This window comes from Danio aesculapii, chromosome 6 (assembly GCF_903798145.1).
Source record: "Danio aesculapii chromosome 6, fDanAes4.1, whole genome shotgun sequence".
NCBI classification, from domain to species: domain Eukaryota; kingdom Metazoa; phylum Chordata; class Actinopteri; order Cypriniformes; family Danionidae; genus Danio; species Danio aesculapii.
The window spans coordinates 53235367-53253315 of record NC_079440.1 but is presented as its reverse complement, the minus strand read 5'-3'; the positions used below and the strand labels follow the sequence as shown (position 1 = coordinate 53253315).

General features: G+C 37.2%; 1 protein-coding gene across 3 annotated transcripts in view; it reads left to right on the top strand.

Moving 5' to 3' along the window:
- Positions 1 to 17949, top strand: part of mtss1 (MTSS I-BAR domain containing 1) — a 115774-nt gene that overhangs the window by 25298 nt on the left and 72527 nt on the right. For all 3 annotated transcript variants that reach the window (XM_056460525.1, XM_056460524.1, XM_056460522.1), the window contains exon 3: positions 2642 to 2715. In XM_056460525.1, coding sequence (XP_056316500.1) covers positions 2642 to 2715 — 74 coding nt within the window. The remainder of the gene's footprint in view (positions 1 to 2641; positions 2716 to 17949) is intronic.

The window sequence follows — 17949 nt, the reverse complement described above, 5'->3', positions numbered from 1 at the left end:
TGCTTATTTAAACAGCTTTGAACACGATTAATCCCACCAGGATTTAGATTCAGATCGGTTTCAATAATACTCTTCAAGCGGAAGGTAACCCGTACCCTATTTTTTTTTGGAGATATCCCTACCATTAACCCAACCTCTGTTCATAGAGCCAGAGGAGTTCTTAAAGAGATGTCTGTTGCAGGTTTACCTATCAGGCACAAAAGCTTTTGCAGGACTTGGGGGGCCGATGTGGGGAGGTGGGGAAATTGCTGAAAGGCTGTACTTTGTAGTTGGTATCACCTGATACCACAGAGCTCTCTGATAAGCTGAGATCTCTCTTCAGAATGAATGGATCCCTACAATGGCACTATTGACCCTTTCAGTATGAGCCCGTGTCCCAACCGATGAACACGCTCAACTCTTTCCATTAAGCAACTTTCCATCTTTTGACATGCATCAAGGCTGTATACATTTTTCATGGTGGTTTAATATGCCATGCATACATTTGTTCATGAATCAGTTTTTAAATGACAAATTTATTACTAATCATTAAAAACTCTAGGCTTCTTTCCTTTTTACTTTTCGATACACCTGTATCTTTAAACATCTTAAGATATTATGGCCACTTTATTATCTTGATTTGTTTTAAACAAAATAATATAACATAGTTTGAAATGATTTTTTTGCGTGGTAGTGCTGGGGCTCCTAATTTAAAAAAAGTTTAAGAGCACCAGCCAAAATTTAGTCACACCCTTCAGTCATGAGCACCATTACAACAAGTTTTATATTAACAGATTTATTGCATTTGAAATCAACACTAATCGTTGTTTTCATTTTCTCATCTTTAAATGTATTGCATTTGAAATCAACACCAATCAAAACTAACAAGCAACTACTCAAAATCTAAATTACACAGAATTATTCTTACCATATCCCCTACATGTGACCGGTGTTAGTCTGCTGAAGGCTCCCTGACCCACCTCTTTTGGACGTGCCCAAAACTATGATTTCTGTGACATGTTTTCTCGATATGTATGGCTTTACCTTTACACCCAACCCAGATATTGCTATATTTGGGTGCTGTAGTTCTGTGGATCATAATGTGTCCATACAAAGCACCAAAATTTATGGAATGATTATTACTAAGAGTGTCATTCTAAAGCTGTGGAAATCAGATTCTGTTGCTCTATTTAAGACATGGTTAACTTTATCTTACTCAAATATTGCAAATGGAAAGAGTCTGTTATGAAGTTATTGATAATTGTGTAAAAGTTTTACGATATATGGCAACCATTTCTTGATCACCTGGACCAATATAATGCGGATTCTGAGCAGCAGTGTAATGCTTAATATGCTCACTACCCCTATTGACTGTCTCTTTGTATTTTTATTGAAACCGTTATAATGGCCAAATTGTTTTTTTTAATAACTTAATTTTTTTTTCTCCTTTTAATTTTTTTATTATCAAATTTTTCTTTATTTGAATTATTATAACCATTATTTTCTTTGTATTATCATGCTTATTTCTTGTATTTTTTTATTATTGTTGTGTTGTTTGGTAATTATTGAAAAATGTAAAACTAATAAAAACTAAAAAAACCTAATAAGCAAAAATAAAATGCATGCTCCCACTTGATCCCTTTAACTCAATGGAAGTCTTTTATCCACTCTTCAAAAAGTGTAAATGGTGGATTAAAATTAACTTTAAAGTAACTTTAAGTGGTTTCTAAAACAAAATCTGTCAGTGTTGTTTTCATTTTCTCATCTTCAGCTACATTTTCACGGTTGTAGCTCCCTGTCATCTGAAGGCAGGGGTTGACTGAGTGATTGACAGCTGATATTGACCAATAGGCATTCCATTCCCATTCAGTTCTAGAGCAGTGGGCCAATCAGAAGAGGTTGAAGGCAGGGCAAGCATTGCAGGCTTTGTTTACTGCAGCAAGTTGACATGACAACTGTTTCAAGCTATTCCTGAGCGCTGCGCTTCGTGTTTCAGGTGCAAAGAGGAATTCTGCGTGAATGTTTCCTAAATCTGTGCATGCGGTAAACATTTTGCAGTTTGCACAGCAACAATTTTATGCACTTGCACAAATGCTCCCAAATATATTTTGATGTCACGTAGATAAAATTTCGGGTGCAATTTCGAGCCCTGCATAAATGCACAAACTATTTTTAGGTCATTTTTTTTATATTATTAAGTGCAATGTACAATTGTTTATCCATTTTTGAAATTGCTATTGGTTGATCTTACCACTGATTATTTGTGTCTCAAACTTCTAGTAAAGACTACACAAATAGTGAATTTGATAATGCAGTCAGCAAATCAGTATTACAGTATCACCTTCAGCTCTGTTAATTTCACCTTTTACCACATTTATCTAAATTCCTTCTGTAGATTTTTTTTCCCCTCTCATAATTAGTGCAGAAAATGTATTGCGACTGTTTTGTAGCATTGTTTCCCTCTAGTTATCAGCATCTTCATATTTTTGCTGAACTGTTAATGTTGGCTCTTGCATCTCTACCTGGTGCAAACTCCAAAAATCTGTCAGTGGAAATATTTGGTGTGTGATATACCGACTGTTATGGAGAATCCAGTCAAAGCAAGTTTGCTTGTAGTTTTTTTTTTCAAAACAAATGATCTCTTTCTCTTTCTGTCATGCAGGACAACAATCATCGTCACTAGCTCATTCCTGGACGCTTTCCAGAAAGTGGCTGACATTGCAACTGGAACACGAGGTAAGAGGATATCTTTACCTTCTTTGTCTCTCTCTCTCTCTCTCTCTCTCTCTCTCTCTATCTCCTGTCTCACTCAACAAACAGACTGTCTCTCCGGTACTCATAATGAGGAAAGCAGGCAAGTTGTACTTCACAGCAAAGGTTATTCATCAAAAACACGAAGCATTAACTCTGAACACCTCAGGTCTCGTCCATATGTCTTTTCCTTTGTTAAGCAGATGTGGGTCAGATGACACCAAATGTGAGAAGGCAGTGTTTTATAGCTTTCCAAATAATAGTACTCCTGGTAACGGGCATAAAACTGAGCAATAAATCCACACAGATGCTCTGGAATTTGATAGTGTATATTGCTAAACTGTTTGGTGCACATTTTGAGGGCTACGCTTTTGAAGTTGTTGATGACTTGTGTCCAATCTTGGCAGAGTTTACATTTAAGCATTTGGCAGACGTTTTAATCCAAAGTGACTTGCATTGCTTTCAAAGTACGTCTTTAATTTTTTATCAGCTCTATTGGGGATTGAAACCAAGACCATTGCTAGTACTATACTCTACTGTTTGAGCTACAAAGCTTAATTCTTCCTATCCTCGTTTAAAGTGCAGAGACGGCTGTCCGAAGGTTGACTCCCACGCAAAAAGTGAAAACACTGTGCTGCTAGCAAAACATTTTTGTGATTGTTGGAGCATTCCAGCCATCTTAACACATCAGTGTTGCTCAACCAATCTGCTTGATAAAGGCTGATTTATACTTCTGCGTCAAGCGCACGCAAATGCTCCGGCGCAGCCATCGCGTGGTCACATTGCCCTCGCTGTGGCTGACGCTCACGTACACCTCTCAAAAAATGTAACTACACGTCACAGTGATGTGTAGCGCAAGCTCTGTGATTGGTCAGCTTGGTATCGCTGACAAGTGTGGGTGGGGCCGAGAGCCACGTGAACCCGTTGGAGCGAGTGTTTACAAGTGTCGAGTTCCATGAAGGAGCTCCAGGTGGAAAGTTTTGTTTTGTGTTTATCTTAATAATAATTATATAGCGCTTTACACATTGGGGGGAATCTCCTCATCCATCTCCTCATCCACCAGTCGGCAGTTAGCTCTCTGCAACTCTTACATGGTCGCCCACTGAAGCTAAGCAGGGCTGCCTAGGTCAGAACCTAGATGGAAGGCCACATGGGAAACTCTATTGAATTGAGAAAATATTCGGTTAAAGTTAACCGAATGTAATAAGTGTTCGGTTACACATTAAAGTTAATTTAATATACAGTCATGGTGTACACATCAATCTCTGAACTTGCTGCATCACAGACACCAATATTTTAACAATTTATAAAATAAAATAAACTCTTTTTGGCCATCTGATATTGGGCATGGATATCTATGTCCGTCCGTCCGTCCGTCCATCCATCCATCCATCCATCCCATGATTTTCAAAAGTAATACGTCGTTTTGTGTATAGGGAGATGTGTCTCCCCATACATTTTGATATAGCGATTGGACCCAGAAGCCGTTTCGCGTGACGTCAAACTTAACAAGTTGATGGTGTCAGTTTTAGGGTGGGACTGTGTGATTGACTGACTAATGATAGGTAGGGGTCTGTTTGTGAATGCCGTTTATCCTGTAATGCTCTATTTCCTAGTGCGTTATCTTTTGTTATCGTGTATTATCTCTTTGAGACTTGAGTATTTTATTTATTCGAACATTGTGAGGTCTCACCTTTAGGCCAGGACGTTCTAACTCATGAAATGAGCGGTGTGATCCCTGTCACCCTAGACAACAAATGTTCAATTCTGTTTCACACCAAACCAAAAGAAGGTCATCGTGGTATTGTTCTCTGCTCAGACAATTGGAGGAAGGCATGACTGTCTCATAATGGCTCGGATTGGGTTACAAAGCTCCACTCCTAGTTAAGATGACCTGTTAGTTTCTATGGTATTAAGATTTTCTGCTTGTGCTACTCGTTCTTTGTACCGCCTCTGTAATTCAGCCCTGACACTGTTTATCTTGCTGATAGTCCAAGAATTTTACCTTGATCTTGTGTCGCTGATTGAGATTAGCATAATAACAAACATGGACACTGTTGTGAGCTGTACTTTACAGTCTCTTTTTTCATCTTTTATATTTATCTAAGCTCCTGTTTTACTCTGTCATCAGTCCTTGTTCAAATTAGTCTACAAAGAAACCCGTCAACCATAGTGAATAATTTGTGAGCTGTTTTGTTTGCTGAAACCTGATGCTTGTTCCTAATGCGCTGGTCGCCAGCTCAATCAGCCAATGGCAAAACAATGCTATATCTGAGCTGTGTCAAATTGTTTCTTTCCTACATTGTACATGGATAAATGCAATAGAATAAGGCAGTTCCATACAAATGTAAAGTTTTTACCAAAAGAGCTTAACCCTTTCGTTTTGTAAACAAGTTTTTTTAATTTTTTATTTATTTATTTTTCAGCATAATAACAGTGGTACTGGTATCTCGTAACAACAAGTACAGCAGTTTTTGTTAGACATTCCACCAAATGCATACAAATGCTTCAAAGCAAACAACAAATTTAGAAAGACATAGTCACTGAGTATCCTCAAGAAAAATCCAGAAGTAGGACCAAATGCGCCAGAACACCTCAGATCTTTAAATCATAGGTTTATTTTTCCAGTGGTAGAATCTGAACAGTTGACTTTAAAAATAATATCGTTTTTTTGGCCTGGTATATACAAAAATTCAATACACATTCTTTGTCATGATCAAGACACAGTTCCGATGTACAATTTAGAGGGTATACCTTTGGGGACAAAGCAAAAGTCTTTCCAATTTGAATCATTTTGTGAATCTCTTTCCAGTACGTTTTGATTTTGTCGCAGTCCCAAAATCCATGCATCACTGTGCCAATGTCTACTTTAAATTAAAAACATAGCTGGGAACAATTGGGAAATATTCTATGGTGGCAAACTAAGTTTAGATAAATCCTGTGAATACATTTATAATTTTGTTCATGAACCGAAATTGAAGTACTTTTGGGATAGACACTTGAGCAGGCAGATAGCCACTCCTCATCACTGAAAATAGACCCCAAATCCTTTTCCCAGATTACACTTAAAGAATCAAAGATTGAAGGAGCAGTATTAGACGGCAATGTATATAATTCAGAGATCGCTTTTTAAGCGTCAAGGTGTTTTTCTGTTTCAATCTAATTTTATATTACCTTGTTTTAACTGTAACTCCAAGAAGTGTAGAATTTGCAGGAATTTATAAAATTCCTTTCCTTGAAGACTAAATTCCTGTCTTAACTCCTCAAATAAGTTAAAGGTATACGCACACACGCAGAGATGCAGTTTATAGCTTCTCCATAGGAGTAAAATAGGGGCTTGTGAGTTTTTAAGTAACGTTAGTTGGATCCTTTTAATATCTCGCGCTTGCTTCCTTCGCCAAAGTAATAATCAAATTTTTTTCAAATCATGATTTCAGTTTAAAATCTATTAATCGTGCAGACCTATGCTGAGCAGACAGATACTCCACCCATCACGTGAATCTGTGTCTATCTAAATAGAATTTGATGCTTGAATTAAATGAATTTGACATGCGAATGAAGCAAATAAACTCATAATGTTCACATCAATTTATGCATGAATAGCGTGATTTATTCAAGCAAGTCGTGTCTGGTGTGAACGCCCTATTATCCTTTTGATTAGCATGTTTCTTTTGGGTTGTGAAGTTTAATTCACTATATTTCTACAAAGTATTGTATACTGCAAATTGTTAACTTCTTTTGTCACATCCATAAGGCATGTTTATTTTTCTCATTTAAAATCGAAATATTTTTCTGATTCCATAACTCTATGGTTAAGAGTTTTGGGAAATATAGACAGATGTTTAAAACAGAATTTCTGTTTTAAGTTTTTACTGGAAATGTCCCATCTGGAAAGCTGGAATTGCTCAATAGAATTTAACGTCAGTCCTTTTTCATCTTGTGTGGAAGTCCTCAACAGTGACGTCATGTGAAAGTGGAGGTATTTGTGTGGGCTGCTATAGACATGTCAGCTCTTTCAGTTTTGGAACGGAGCTGTAGTATTAATTCATTAACAGATTCCGAGTTTCATCTCAGCGTGCACATGCAAATATTTTTGTAGCCTTAGAGAATTGATCTAGTCAAAATGCTGAAGAGGTTTTGACACGCCATTAGTAGTGTGCGTAGGAGTGTTCAAAGATTTACCTGCCGGTGTTACCTGCCGACACACCTTTACATGAGAAAACTGTCATGACTCAAGCCTGCTGTGTCATGCCTTTTGATAAAGCTAGTTGGAAACTGGTTGCACGAAATGGTTGTGTTAATTGACCTTGTGTTGAGGTTTTTCTCACAGAAGATGAAGGACTGGTCCAGTTGTTTGGTTTGGAGTTCGTGTTTGATTAGGAAGTTAATGTTAACATGAGTGGCATCTCAAAAAAATACTCTCTGTCAGTGTTTTCAAACAAATATATTTAATTTACCAAAGTCACCCGAGTGCCAATTTCACATTGTCACATTCATAACAGAGAGGTGGTTGCGTGAAATGCTTGTGTTTGTTAGTCTTGTTGTTGAGGTTTTTCTCACAGAAGATGAAAGACTGGCCCTGTTGTTTGGTTTGGAGTTTGTATTTGATTAGGAAGTTGGTGTTAACATGACTGGCATCTTATTCAGTCTGAAGAGATTCCTGTCTGTTTCACATTCTTCAGATTATTGTCTTCATTGTAAAAGGCTAGTTTATTGACTTTCACTGTTTTTTTTACTGATGAGTTCATGCATTGTGTGTAATAGGGCTGCACGATATTGGAAAAATCTGATGTTGCGATATTTAAATTTTCTGCAATTTATATTGCTATAAGGGATGGCTTTATAAGTTGGTTGGATAGCACTATTTGATCTTTTCCATGGAGTCTAACAGTATTCAGGTACAGAAATTTAATAATCAGAATGCAAGTAAAAACTTTTCTTTCTTGACTCTTAGACCAAATATCAAAAAATTCTTAGATCAAGTAAAATATCGTCTTGTTTTCAACATTTCTTTAATATTTTCCTTTCAAGTTTTTCCTTAAAACAAACAAAACTATCTGCCAGTGGGCCAAATAAAATAATCTTGTTTTTGCTTTAAAAAGTAGATATTTGGACTAGAGACAAGACAAAAATTCAAAGTAAGAAAAACATTTATTTTTTTGCAAACATTATATACATTCCGCAAAATACAGTAATTAAATACAATTCTAGTCAACTATATGCACATTGAGATATCGATGCTGAAACGATATATTGTGCAGCCCTAGTGTGTAATGTAAGGTCAGTGGTGACAATATGTTGATAGCCAGACTTAATATTTCATGTTGTGTAAAATAACCGCACTGACAGTACTTAAAGTGATTATTGGCCTATTTGTTTCTATATTTGTGGAAAATAGAACAAGCACACTTGCTAGCTGTCATCTGATTTCCACAAGAACTCTTTATTTTTAGTCTCAGTATTGATTATATTGACAGGCATATCAGCTGTTGACCTGCACGCTTCCCCCAAACCTGATCAATCGACTTATTGATTACAGCTGAGACAGCTTTGCTCAACCAACCGGTCTGCTCAAGGCTTCTTAAATTTTTAAACAATTTCTGTAAAAGATTATTTATTGTATATGTTTATATATATATATATATTTACAAATTTAAGTTCAATTATTGTGTTGTTTTAGCTAATTTTAAATAAGTCGTTTGAACAAACAGCAAAATATCATTTTTTGGAGTTCAGCTTACTTGATTTACATACTTAAAGCTTACATTTCTAGATAAAATGATGTTTAGTGAGATTTATTAAAATTTATTATACATTTTAAAGATAATTTATCCAAAAAATTATTTACTCTGCCTCAAGTGCTTCCAAATAGTTTTTTATGGTGTTAAAGAGAATATAAGACATTTTGAAGCAAGCAAAAAAGTCCTGTGACCACTAACTGTAATAGTAAGAAAATCAAATACTCTGGAAGTCAGTGGTTACACATTTTTGGATGTTTCTTCAGAATATCTTTTGTGTTCAACAGAACAACGTTAAAACAGGTTTGCAACCAGTACAGTAAATGTAAATGACGACAGGTGAGTAAATGATGAAGAAACATTGGGTTTTAAAAGGTGGATAGTGGATTGTACTTTTTATGTATTATTTTGTATTACATCTACTATTGAATATTGAGTTACTTTCCATACATTGCTCGCAATATTTTTTGGTTCTGATTGGCCTGTCACAACCTTTTAAGGACAATTTATTTATTTTTTGTATTACGTTCTGGTCACCCTGTTGATCTTTATGCTGTAATAATGACCAGCTGACTGGACATTACCCCATGCTTATTATGTTTAAGATCAATGGTTTTAATGAATAATAAAGACCAGACCTGGTCTCCAGCATGGCCTCGTCTCCCCCCTTTTTTTTTTTTTTCTCTCTCATCTAAAGCGTTTCTCCATGTAGTAACCATGTACAGGATGACATAACCTGCCCATCCTCCATCTTTCTAATCCATCTATTCGTTAAACCCTCTCTCGTTCTTTCACGACTGCATCAATTTATAGATTTTTTTTTCTAGTCTCACAATTTACTTGAGGCAACTGAGCAAAACTGCCTTCTGCGCTCTTCTTCAGCAGTTCCCTGCCGTTGGGTAGTGATTTGCACTTTTACCTCCATTTTACAACCTCATTCCTTCCATCCATAACAGAGAAGATGAACTGCCCCGCTCTGTTGTTTTCTCTCTGTCCATCCTTTTTTCTGCACAGGCAGCTCCTCGGAGGACAGCTGGTGGCCTAAATGTGGGGCTCATAAATTTGTGCACTGGTGAATATAACTGAAATATTCTCTTCCAAGAAAACGTTCACTTCTAAAGAAAATAAGACCTTAAAGTCTGCATGAACTGGAAGTTTCTGAGATTTTTTTTTTCAGTATGTTGATGTACTGAAACTGAGTATTGAGTAGGGGGCAGGGATTTCTTTATTTGCATCATTCCCTCATAGCAAACTAATGGTAAAAGTGGGCGTGGCTAAGAATATTGTGGCTGAAGCCATCAAACTGATGTCAACAGATAAGGATTGTCAAATGCTGAAGCAACTCTTTAGATTTTAATTGAAGACTTACAAAACAATATATTTTTTTTAGTGGATCAACTTGCATGATTGAATCGCTCACCCAAAGAATAGCAAAATACACATTGTAAAGTTTGATTTCACACAGACTTCAACATTACATTCAGCAACATTCAGCTCTTGTTCTTACAGCCCACTGATGATAAAATCTAGTGTCTGGCTCACCACTCTTGTGAAGTGAAGACCCGTGGGCAGCTGTAGGAGTCGAAATGGGAAGAGCAGATGTATGACGAACATATGGAGGTATAGTTGGAGTCGTCAAACACACTGTTGCACCATCACTGGCTGGGGTGCCGTTTTGGTCCCACACCTGTTTTGGACTGCGCCTGCTTCACAGCTGCCACGCTTTCACAAAGGGGCCACACCAGCCCCAGTTGTCTGTAAATATGTGTGCACGCGTTTAGAGCCCCCACTGACCCTCAAACGTCAGACCTCACTGCAAACATTCCAGATACAGGAATGATTAAAGTGCACTAGGAAGGCAGAATTGGCATGTATGTGTTTTGTGGAGAATTTAACCCACCGAGAGAGAGCTGACCCTCACTACCCTCCTTTCACAAGCCCAGCTGAGAGTGATTGAGCATGCGGAGAACAGCTGTGAAGTCCCATGACCCTTCCACGTAAAGACTATATATGCATGTATTCCATACAGCCTTATTTTTAACAGGCTCTCACTGCTGTCTGAGCGTTTTTACTGTCTGTAAAGTAGATTCTTATGGATGCTGTGTTTATTAAATCTTAGAATATCTAAAGCAGGGCTTCCCAACCTTGTCTGTTGATCACTTTAAAAAGTATAGTTCATTGGACTTTGGTTGAGAAACCTAATAAAATGCTTGGCTCTTGAAAAACTTGCACTACCTGACTCAAGTCTTGTTGCCTATTCAAGTTTTAGGAGCAACAAATAATAACTTGACTTCTAGTTGATCATTTGGTATCAGAAGTGGCTTATATGAAAGGCAAAGACCTCTAGAGTACGCTTATGTTACCAAAATAAAATATGATGCCTTGATTTTTAATTATTTAATTAGGACAGTAAGGTCTGACTTTGCTTAGACAAAAGTCTTGTCACTTAACAGAAATAATGTACAGTATAGAATATAAAGTCATGGTGCAATGGAAAAAGAATTAATATTGTGTATGACTCCCATGAGTTTGGAGGACTGCATCCATACAACTCTGCAATGACTCAAATAACTTATTAATAAAGTCATCTGGAATGGCAAAGAAAGCATTCTTGCAGGACTCCCAGAGTTCATCAAGATTCTTTGGATTCATCTTAAATGCCTTCTTCTTCATCCTACCCCTAGACATGCTCAATAATGTTTATTTCTGGTGACTGGGCTGGCCAATCCTGGAGCACCTTGACCTTCTTTGCTTTCAGGAACTTTGATGTGGAGGCTGAAGTATGAGAAAGAGCGCTATCCTGCTGAAGAATTTGCCCTCACTTGTGGTTCGTAATGTAATGGGCAGCACAAATGTTTTGATACCTCAGGCTGTTGATGTTGCCATCCACTCTGCAGATCTCTCGCACACCACTATACTGAATGTAACCCCAAACCATGATTTTCCTTCACCAAACTTGACTGATTTTTGTGAGAATCTTGATGTTCATACTGGTTCCAATATGTCTTCTGCAGTATTAGTGATGATTGGGATGCAGTTCAACAGATGATTCATCTGAAAAATCTACCTTCTGCCACTTTTCCAAATGATTAACTAGAAGTCAAGTTTTTATTTGTTGCTCTTACAACTGGGATCGACAACAAGACTTTTGTCAGGTAGTGTATGTAATAATTAAAAAAAACTTGGAATTTTGTGATATCTGGGAGGTGTTTTTGAACTTTGTGAAAAATGGAGATATTAAAGAAGCTTTGGAAGTCTGACGTTTAGGAACATGAACTGGTGTTTGATTCGATTTTTTTAAAATGACTATTATTTAATTTTTTATTTTTTTTTATTTGTAAGTTTTGGGTGTCGGAGTTTGATTTATTGCAATATTCTATTCACCCAAGAATTAGTACTTTCATTTACTCACCCTCAAAATGGAAACAAAGGCACACAATTAAAGTGTACCACTGATTGAACATTTTTAAAAATATTTAATCTGAAATTCAGGATCCTGAATACTGAAATAAAATTAAGCGGCATAACTTTATTCAACATCGATGATTATAATAATGAATGTTTTTTGAGCACTAAATCATCATATTGGGATGATTTTTTTTAATCATGTGACAATAAAGACTGGAGTAATGATGCTAAAAGCTCACCTATTGTCTTCACAAGAATTCTAAGTGTATTTTTTACAAATTTTTAAATGATCAGAAGTTTAATAATGTGTTCTGATATATTGCTAAACTTTCTTTGAAGTAAGATTTTCTGCAAATACAGAATAGTGTAGAATAATTCAGACTGGTTTTGTGAACTCGGCCATTTCATCTTTTTTAATGGAGAATGTTCCAATTATTTTTATTTAACGGTTGCTTTTTTCTGCAATTATCTCCTTGATAAATCAAGTTGATATAGATGAATAATGGACTTCACCATCCGCAGTGGTTCTGCTTGCTACTGTATTTATTTAGTCTCTTTATGTGACTGTACATTCTCTGTTGAAAAGGCCTGCAAAAACTTGCCTTGTGAATCATGAGGTTGGTGACACGCAGTGGATGAGTTCCCTTGGGGCCGTTTTTTTTTTTATTTGAAGCAGATGGTTTTTAAAAGAACAAAAAAAGTGTTTCTCTAGTCTCCTATGAAACTCATGACTGGCTACCACTGTGGTAGACGTTACATAATTGGTTGGCACACCCAGTGTTTTATCTGAAGTGAAACTGCCTCTGGAGATTTCCAGATTCATGCAATATTTTCCGTCTGGTAAAATACAGTATGACATATAAATGTTAAATTTAACACCTTGTGTGAATCCTGTCAGTCCTACCAAAATAATCACTCATTTCACAGATTTTTTATGGAATTTTCAGAAGTTTGGGGTCAGTAAGTTCTTTTTTTTTATCTTTGAAAGAAGTCTCAAGGCTGCTTTAGTTTGACAGTAAAACAGGTAAGGCTCGTACGCACCAGGACACTTTTTGTTTGCGTTTATCGTCAGCGTTTTTTAATGTTTTTTTCGGATTCAAACCCAAGTGATTTTTTTACTGGCGTCGAGCAGAAGAGTATGCAAAATCACTCCTTGACGTTAGATGGCGCTACACAACTTTAAGCTTCTGACACCCGCTTGTAACACAGAAGAAGTCAGAACGTTGACACGCTTGTTGTTAAAGTTACTGGCGATTTGAACAAGCATGGATGGTTCAAGTAGAAGCTCCAGCTGTAGCAATGAAGAAATGATTATTGTTCACCAATAAGCAGCTCCACGTTCATATCGCCTCTGGGCATCTTCTTCAATGTGCGTTCGCGTTGACAGTTTTGCGCTTGAGTGCCTCCAAGTGCTGTTTACTGTAGCTTCAGCAACTCCGTACACGTGAACAAAAGTGCCAATCTGATTAGTGGAGACGGTTTTGACACGGCACACCCCAAAAAGCAGGGTCAAGTGACTCCACATATGGTAGGGAAAATACTTGGAAAAAATTTACCTGAAAAAATTTGATCGATTATAGGTTCTGAATGTCGATTTCGATTACTTTTTGATTAATTGCCCAGCCCTTATGATTACAAGTTTAATCAAAGTAGCAAATCCACACATTTAATCCCTTAAACATAATTATTACTCTTGCTATATGATATGTAGGTGGGATTGAATACTACAAGGGTTCAGACTTTGAAAAGCCCTGGGCTATAATGTCAGTGTGAACATCGTTTAAACAGAAATTACGATATTATCACACACCACATGTCCAAGTGTGGTTTCTTGCTGTCTAAGTGGGCGGTTATTGACCTGAATAAGCTGTAACTTGGACCAGACTTGATGCTGTTAGTCAAAAGTCTGTCTGCAGGAGACTTGTTTTAGGCCAGCAGGAGACGGAAACTTGCAGATAAGCAAAATCCATGGGATCATGGAAACCCATGAAAGCATAAAAAAATGACTTTTCCGTTCCACAGGATTTCTGTAACACATTTTGTGACTCTTTATAAATGTATAAATAAAAAGGAAGGCGTCTGAATCATGAGCAGGCGTTGAATGTGGAGTGCTGTGGAGAGAATCAGTTGGTGAAGTGAGTAGGTGTGAACACTGATGCACTGTGTTCACGGACACACTGAATGCTTTTGTGCGGGGCCAGGCATGAGTGGGCACTGGCTAAACTAGTGTTTAAGGAATGAAGGAAAGAGTGTGAAGTTTGTTTTGGACTGTGTCTAATAGAGCAGTAAAGGAGGAGTACAGACAGGAGGATGTGATGGCTATGTATAGTCAAGGTTAGACAAAAAAAGTCTTGTTTTTGTTAAACAATGTCGTCCTTACTTTAGATGCAAAATCATTTTCATGTTAATTTGAGTTGTTTATATATATTTTATTTATGGATTTGATGGCAAATTACAGTAAAAATAAGACAAAAAACAACTATATTTTAAAAAGTATAGATGATATCAACTTAAGCGCACACAATGAACCTCTCCCCCCATAAAAAACTAAAACATACCAACAAATGAAAATGTAAATAATAATGTGGCTTAACAAAACAATTGTACTATTTACAATTGTACTATTAATTCTACTTTAAACTTAGCAAAGAAAAAATTTGCTTCAACTTTTTTTTATAGCCTTATTCCAAAATGGGTTAAATTAATTTATTTCCTCAAAATTCTACACACAATACCCCATAATGACAATGTGAAAAAATATTTTTTTAAATTGTTGCAAATTTATTCAAAATAAAAAACCCGAAAAATTACGTACATCAGTATTCACAGCCTTTGCTCAGTACTTTGTCAATGCACCTTTGGCAGCAATTACAGCCTCAAGTCTTTTTGAATATGATGCCACAAGCTTGACACACCTGTCTTTGGGAATTTTTGCCCATTCCTCCTTGCAGTACCTCTCAAGCTCTATCAGGTTTCATGGGAAGCGACGGTCTACAGCCATTTTCAGATTTCTCCAGAGATGTTCAGTAGGATTTAGATCTGGACTCTGGCTGGGCCGCTCAAGAACATTCACTGAGTTGTTGTGAAGCCACTCCATTGATATTTTGGCGGTGCACTTTGGGTCATTGTCCTGCTGGAAGATGAACCGTCGCCCCAGTCTGAGGTCAAGAGCACTCTGAAGCAGGTTTTCATTCAGCATGTCTACATTGCTGCATTCATCCTTCCCTCTGTCCTGACTAGTCTTCTAGTTGCTGCTCCTAAAAAAACATCCACACAGCATGATGCTGCCACCACCATGCTTCACTGTGTAGGGATAGTATTAGCCTGGTGATGAGCTTTGCCTGGTTTTCTCCAAACGTAACGCCTGGCATTCACTCCAAAGAGTTCAATTTTAGTCTTATCAGACCAGAGAATTCTGTTTCTTATGGTCTGAGAATCCTTCAGATGCCTTTTGGCAAATGTCTTGCGGCTGGCAGTTTAAGAACCCTGCTTGAGACAGTCTAATTTTTTCCAACTTTATGAAGAAGAGAACATCATGGATCCACTGTGTTGGGGTTGGAGGTTTCTGGTCCTTCCACCTAAGCAATATTAGTCGTTTGGCCAGGAACACAATAACAGCAATGCAGTCAGATTGTATCTTTGTAAGAAAAATCCCAAAAATGCCAGTCAGTGGGCAAGGGGAGATAGATATACCCAAAAATTCAGATATAGTTTTAAAAATTGTGTTCCAAAAGCTTTATACAAGACCAAAACATGTGCATGAGTTGCTGGGCTGGAATTACAGCGATTACAAGCAGGATCTATATGCTGAAAGTGCTTTAAGAACTTTACGTTTGTTCAGTGTACAAATTTGAGGTTTTAATTGAAATTCATCATTTGAACTACGGATGCTGGTTAAATCTGCTGCTGTTATGTTTGTGACAAATCATGCGGACCACTTTTGTACACTTCTTGTTTTTATAGACACGTGCTAAACCAAACCCAGATGTTACACAATCTATGCCCACAGATCATCTGCTTGCTGAGGAATTTCTCGAGGGGTGTTTTATTTTATTCGTCGCTCCTCAGCCTGTGCTTTATAACACTTCACAACAATATATGTCAGGTCTCACCAGAATGTTTTATTTTCATCAGTTTCGCTCTGTGCTGTGGGGCATTTGTGTGGCAGACGTTTCGAACTCGCATGACCCAAAGAGCATTTGGAACACAAACTGCTTGGAGCTTTTATCATGTTTTGAGGCTTGTGGCTAAGTGGGCCCCCATGACTCACATGGAGAAAGGAACCAAGTGGTACAAACCCAACCCTGTGATCCAGCGGAGAGTGTCCTCTTTCCATATGAGCTTCTTAAACAGCAATCATAAGTCGACGTATAAGATCTTTCTACCAAATGCAAAATTAAAGAGCTTGAAATAACACTGTGACTGTTGTATCCAGTGAAACTTTTGCGTTTTCTCATAGGTTTTTGAAGCAAAATTAAAAATGATGGACAAAATTGGTAATATTTTGAAATATTATTGCTGTTTGAAAATGAACTGTTGTTGAAATGTAATTAATTGCTGCAAAATTCTTCAGTTGTCATATTATATATAACTAAACAGTGTTTTTTAGCACTTTTTTATATATTTTTTTAACAGTCACACCTGTTTACCTCAAACTCTTAACTTGCTGCTAAAGGCTGATTTATACTTCTACGTCAAGCGCACGTGTATGGTCGCCGTGGCTGATGCACATCTCCCGCGTAGCGCAAACTCTGTGATTGGTCGGCTTGGTAGCTGTGACTAGTGTGGGCGGTGGTGATAGCCGTGAGCCCGATGGAGCAAGTGTTTACAAGTGTTGAGTGCCATGAAGAAGCTCCAGATGGAAACTGTTATTTTGTGTTTACCTTATGATTAAAGTTGTTGCACGTCCGCCGGTCCCGCCTCTGAATAAGTGAGTTTGAGCTACTTGTACGTTAAGGTAGCGTTCAGAAAAAACAAAACACCCGCGAAGAAACTCGACACAGAGGAACATACAAGCCTACTGGTTGCAAGCATTTCGAAAGTGTTATTGCAGAGCAACACTAACAGCATGCAGAAGTATAAATGCACGACTACGTGCAAGGCAGGTGACTTGGATAACAGCGATCACTCAACGCAGAAGTATAAACCAGCCTTTACTTGGGTATTTGTTAGGGTTAGGGACATGGAATAAGATCATGCAGGATATGTACATTTATAAGTACTAATAAACAGCCCATATCTTAATAATAGGCAGGTAATAAGCCTGTAATATGTTCCTGCAGAATAAAATGATCAAAGGTGCAGTAACACATATCAGTGATTTAGCATGTACATTTAATAATGTCAAAGAAGTTTAATATGTAAACATTACCGTTTCGTTGGAGTGCAGTAAGTGCACTATTCTGTGCTTCTGAATGGTTGTATTTATTCTTCTGTCGTGCTTAGTCTGGTGCAAACAGCCAAATTGCTTATCACTGCAAATCTCATCACATAGCGTGTTGTTAGGACACGGGGTTACAATGTAACCTGCTCACCTAATGTTTAATTTTGCAATATTTATATTATTTGCTAACTAGATATTAAAGTTTGAGGACAAACTTTATGGTGGCTTGAAAAGCCGAGTCTGAATTAGCATGTTACTAGCATGAATTAGCAAGTAACTAGCATGATTCTAACATAAATTAGCATGTAACTAGCATGATTCTAGCATGAATTAGCATGTTACTAGCATGTTTCTAGCATGAATTAGCATGATTCTAGCATGAATTAGCATGTTACTAGCATGTTTCTAGCATGAGTTAGCATGTTACTAGCATGTTTCTAGCATGAATTGGCATGTTACTAGCATGATTCTAGCATGAATTAGCATGTTACTAGCATGTTTCTAGCATGAATTAGCATGTTACTAGCATGTTTCTAGCATGATTTAGCATGTTATTAGCATGCTTCTAGCATGAATTAGCATGTTTCTAGCATGAATTAGCATGTTACTAGCATGAATTAGCATGATTCTAGCATGAATTAGCATGTTACTAGCATGATTCTAGCATGAATTAGCATGTTATTAGCATGA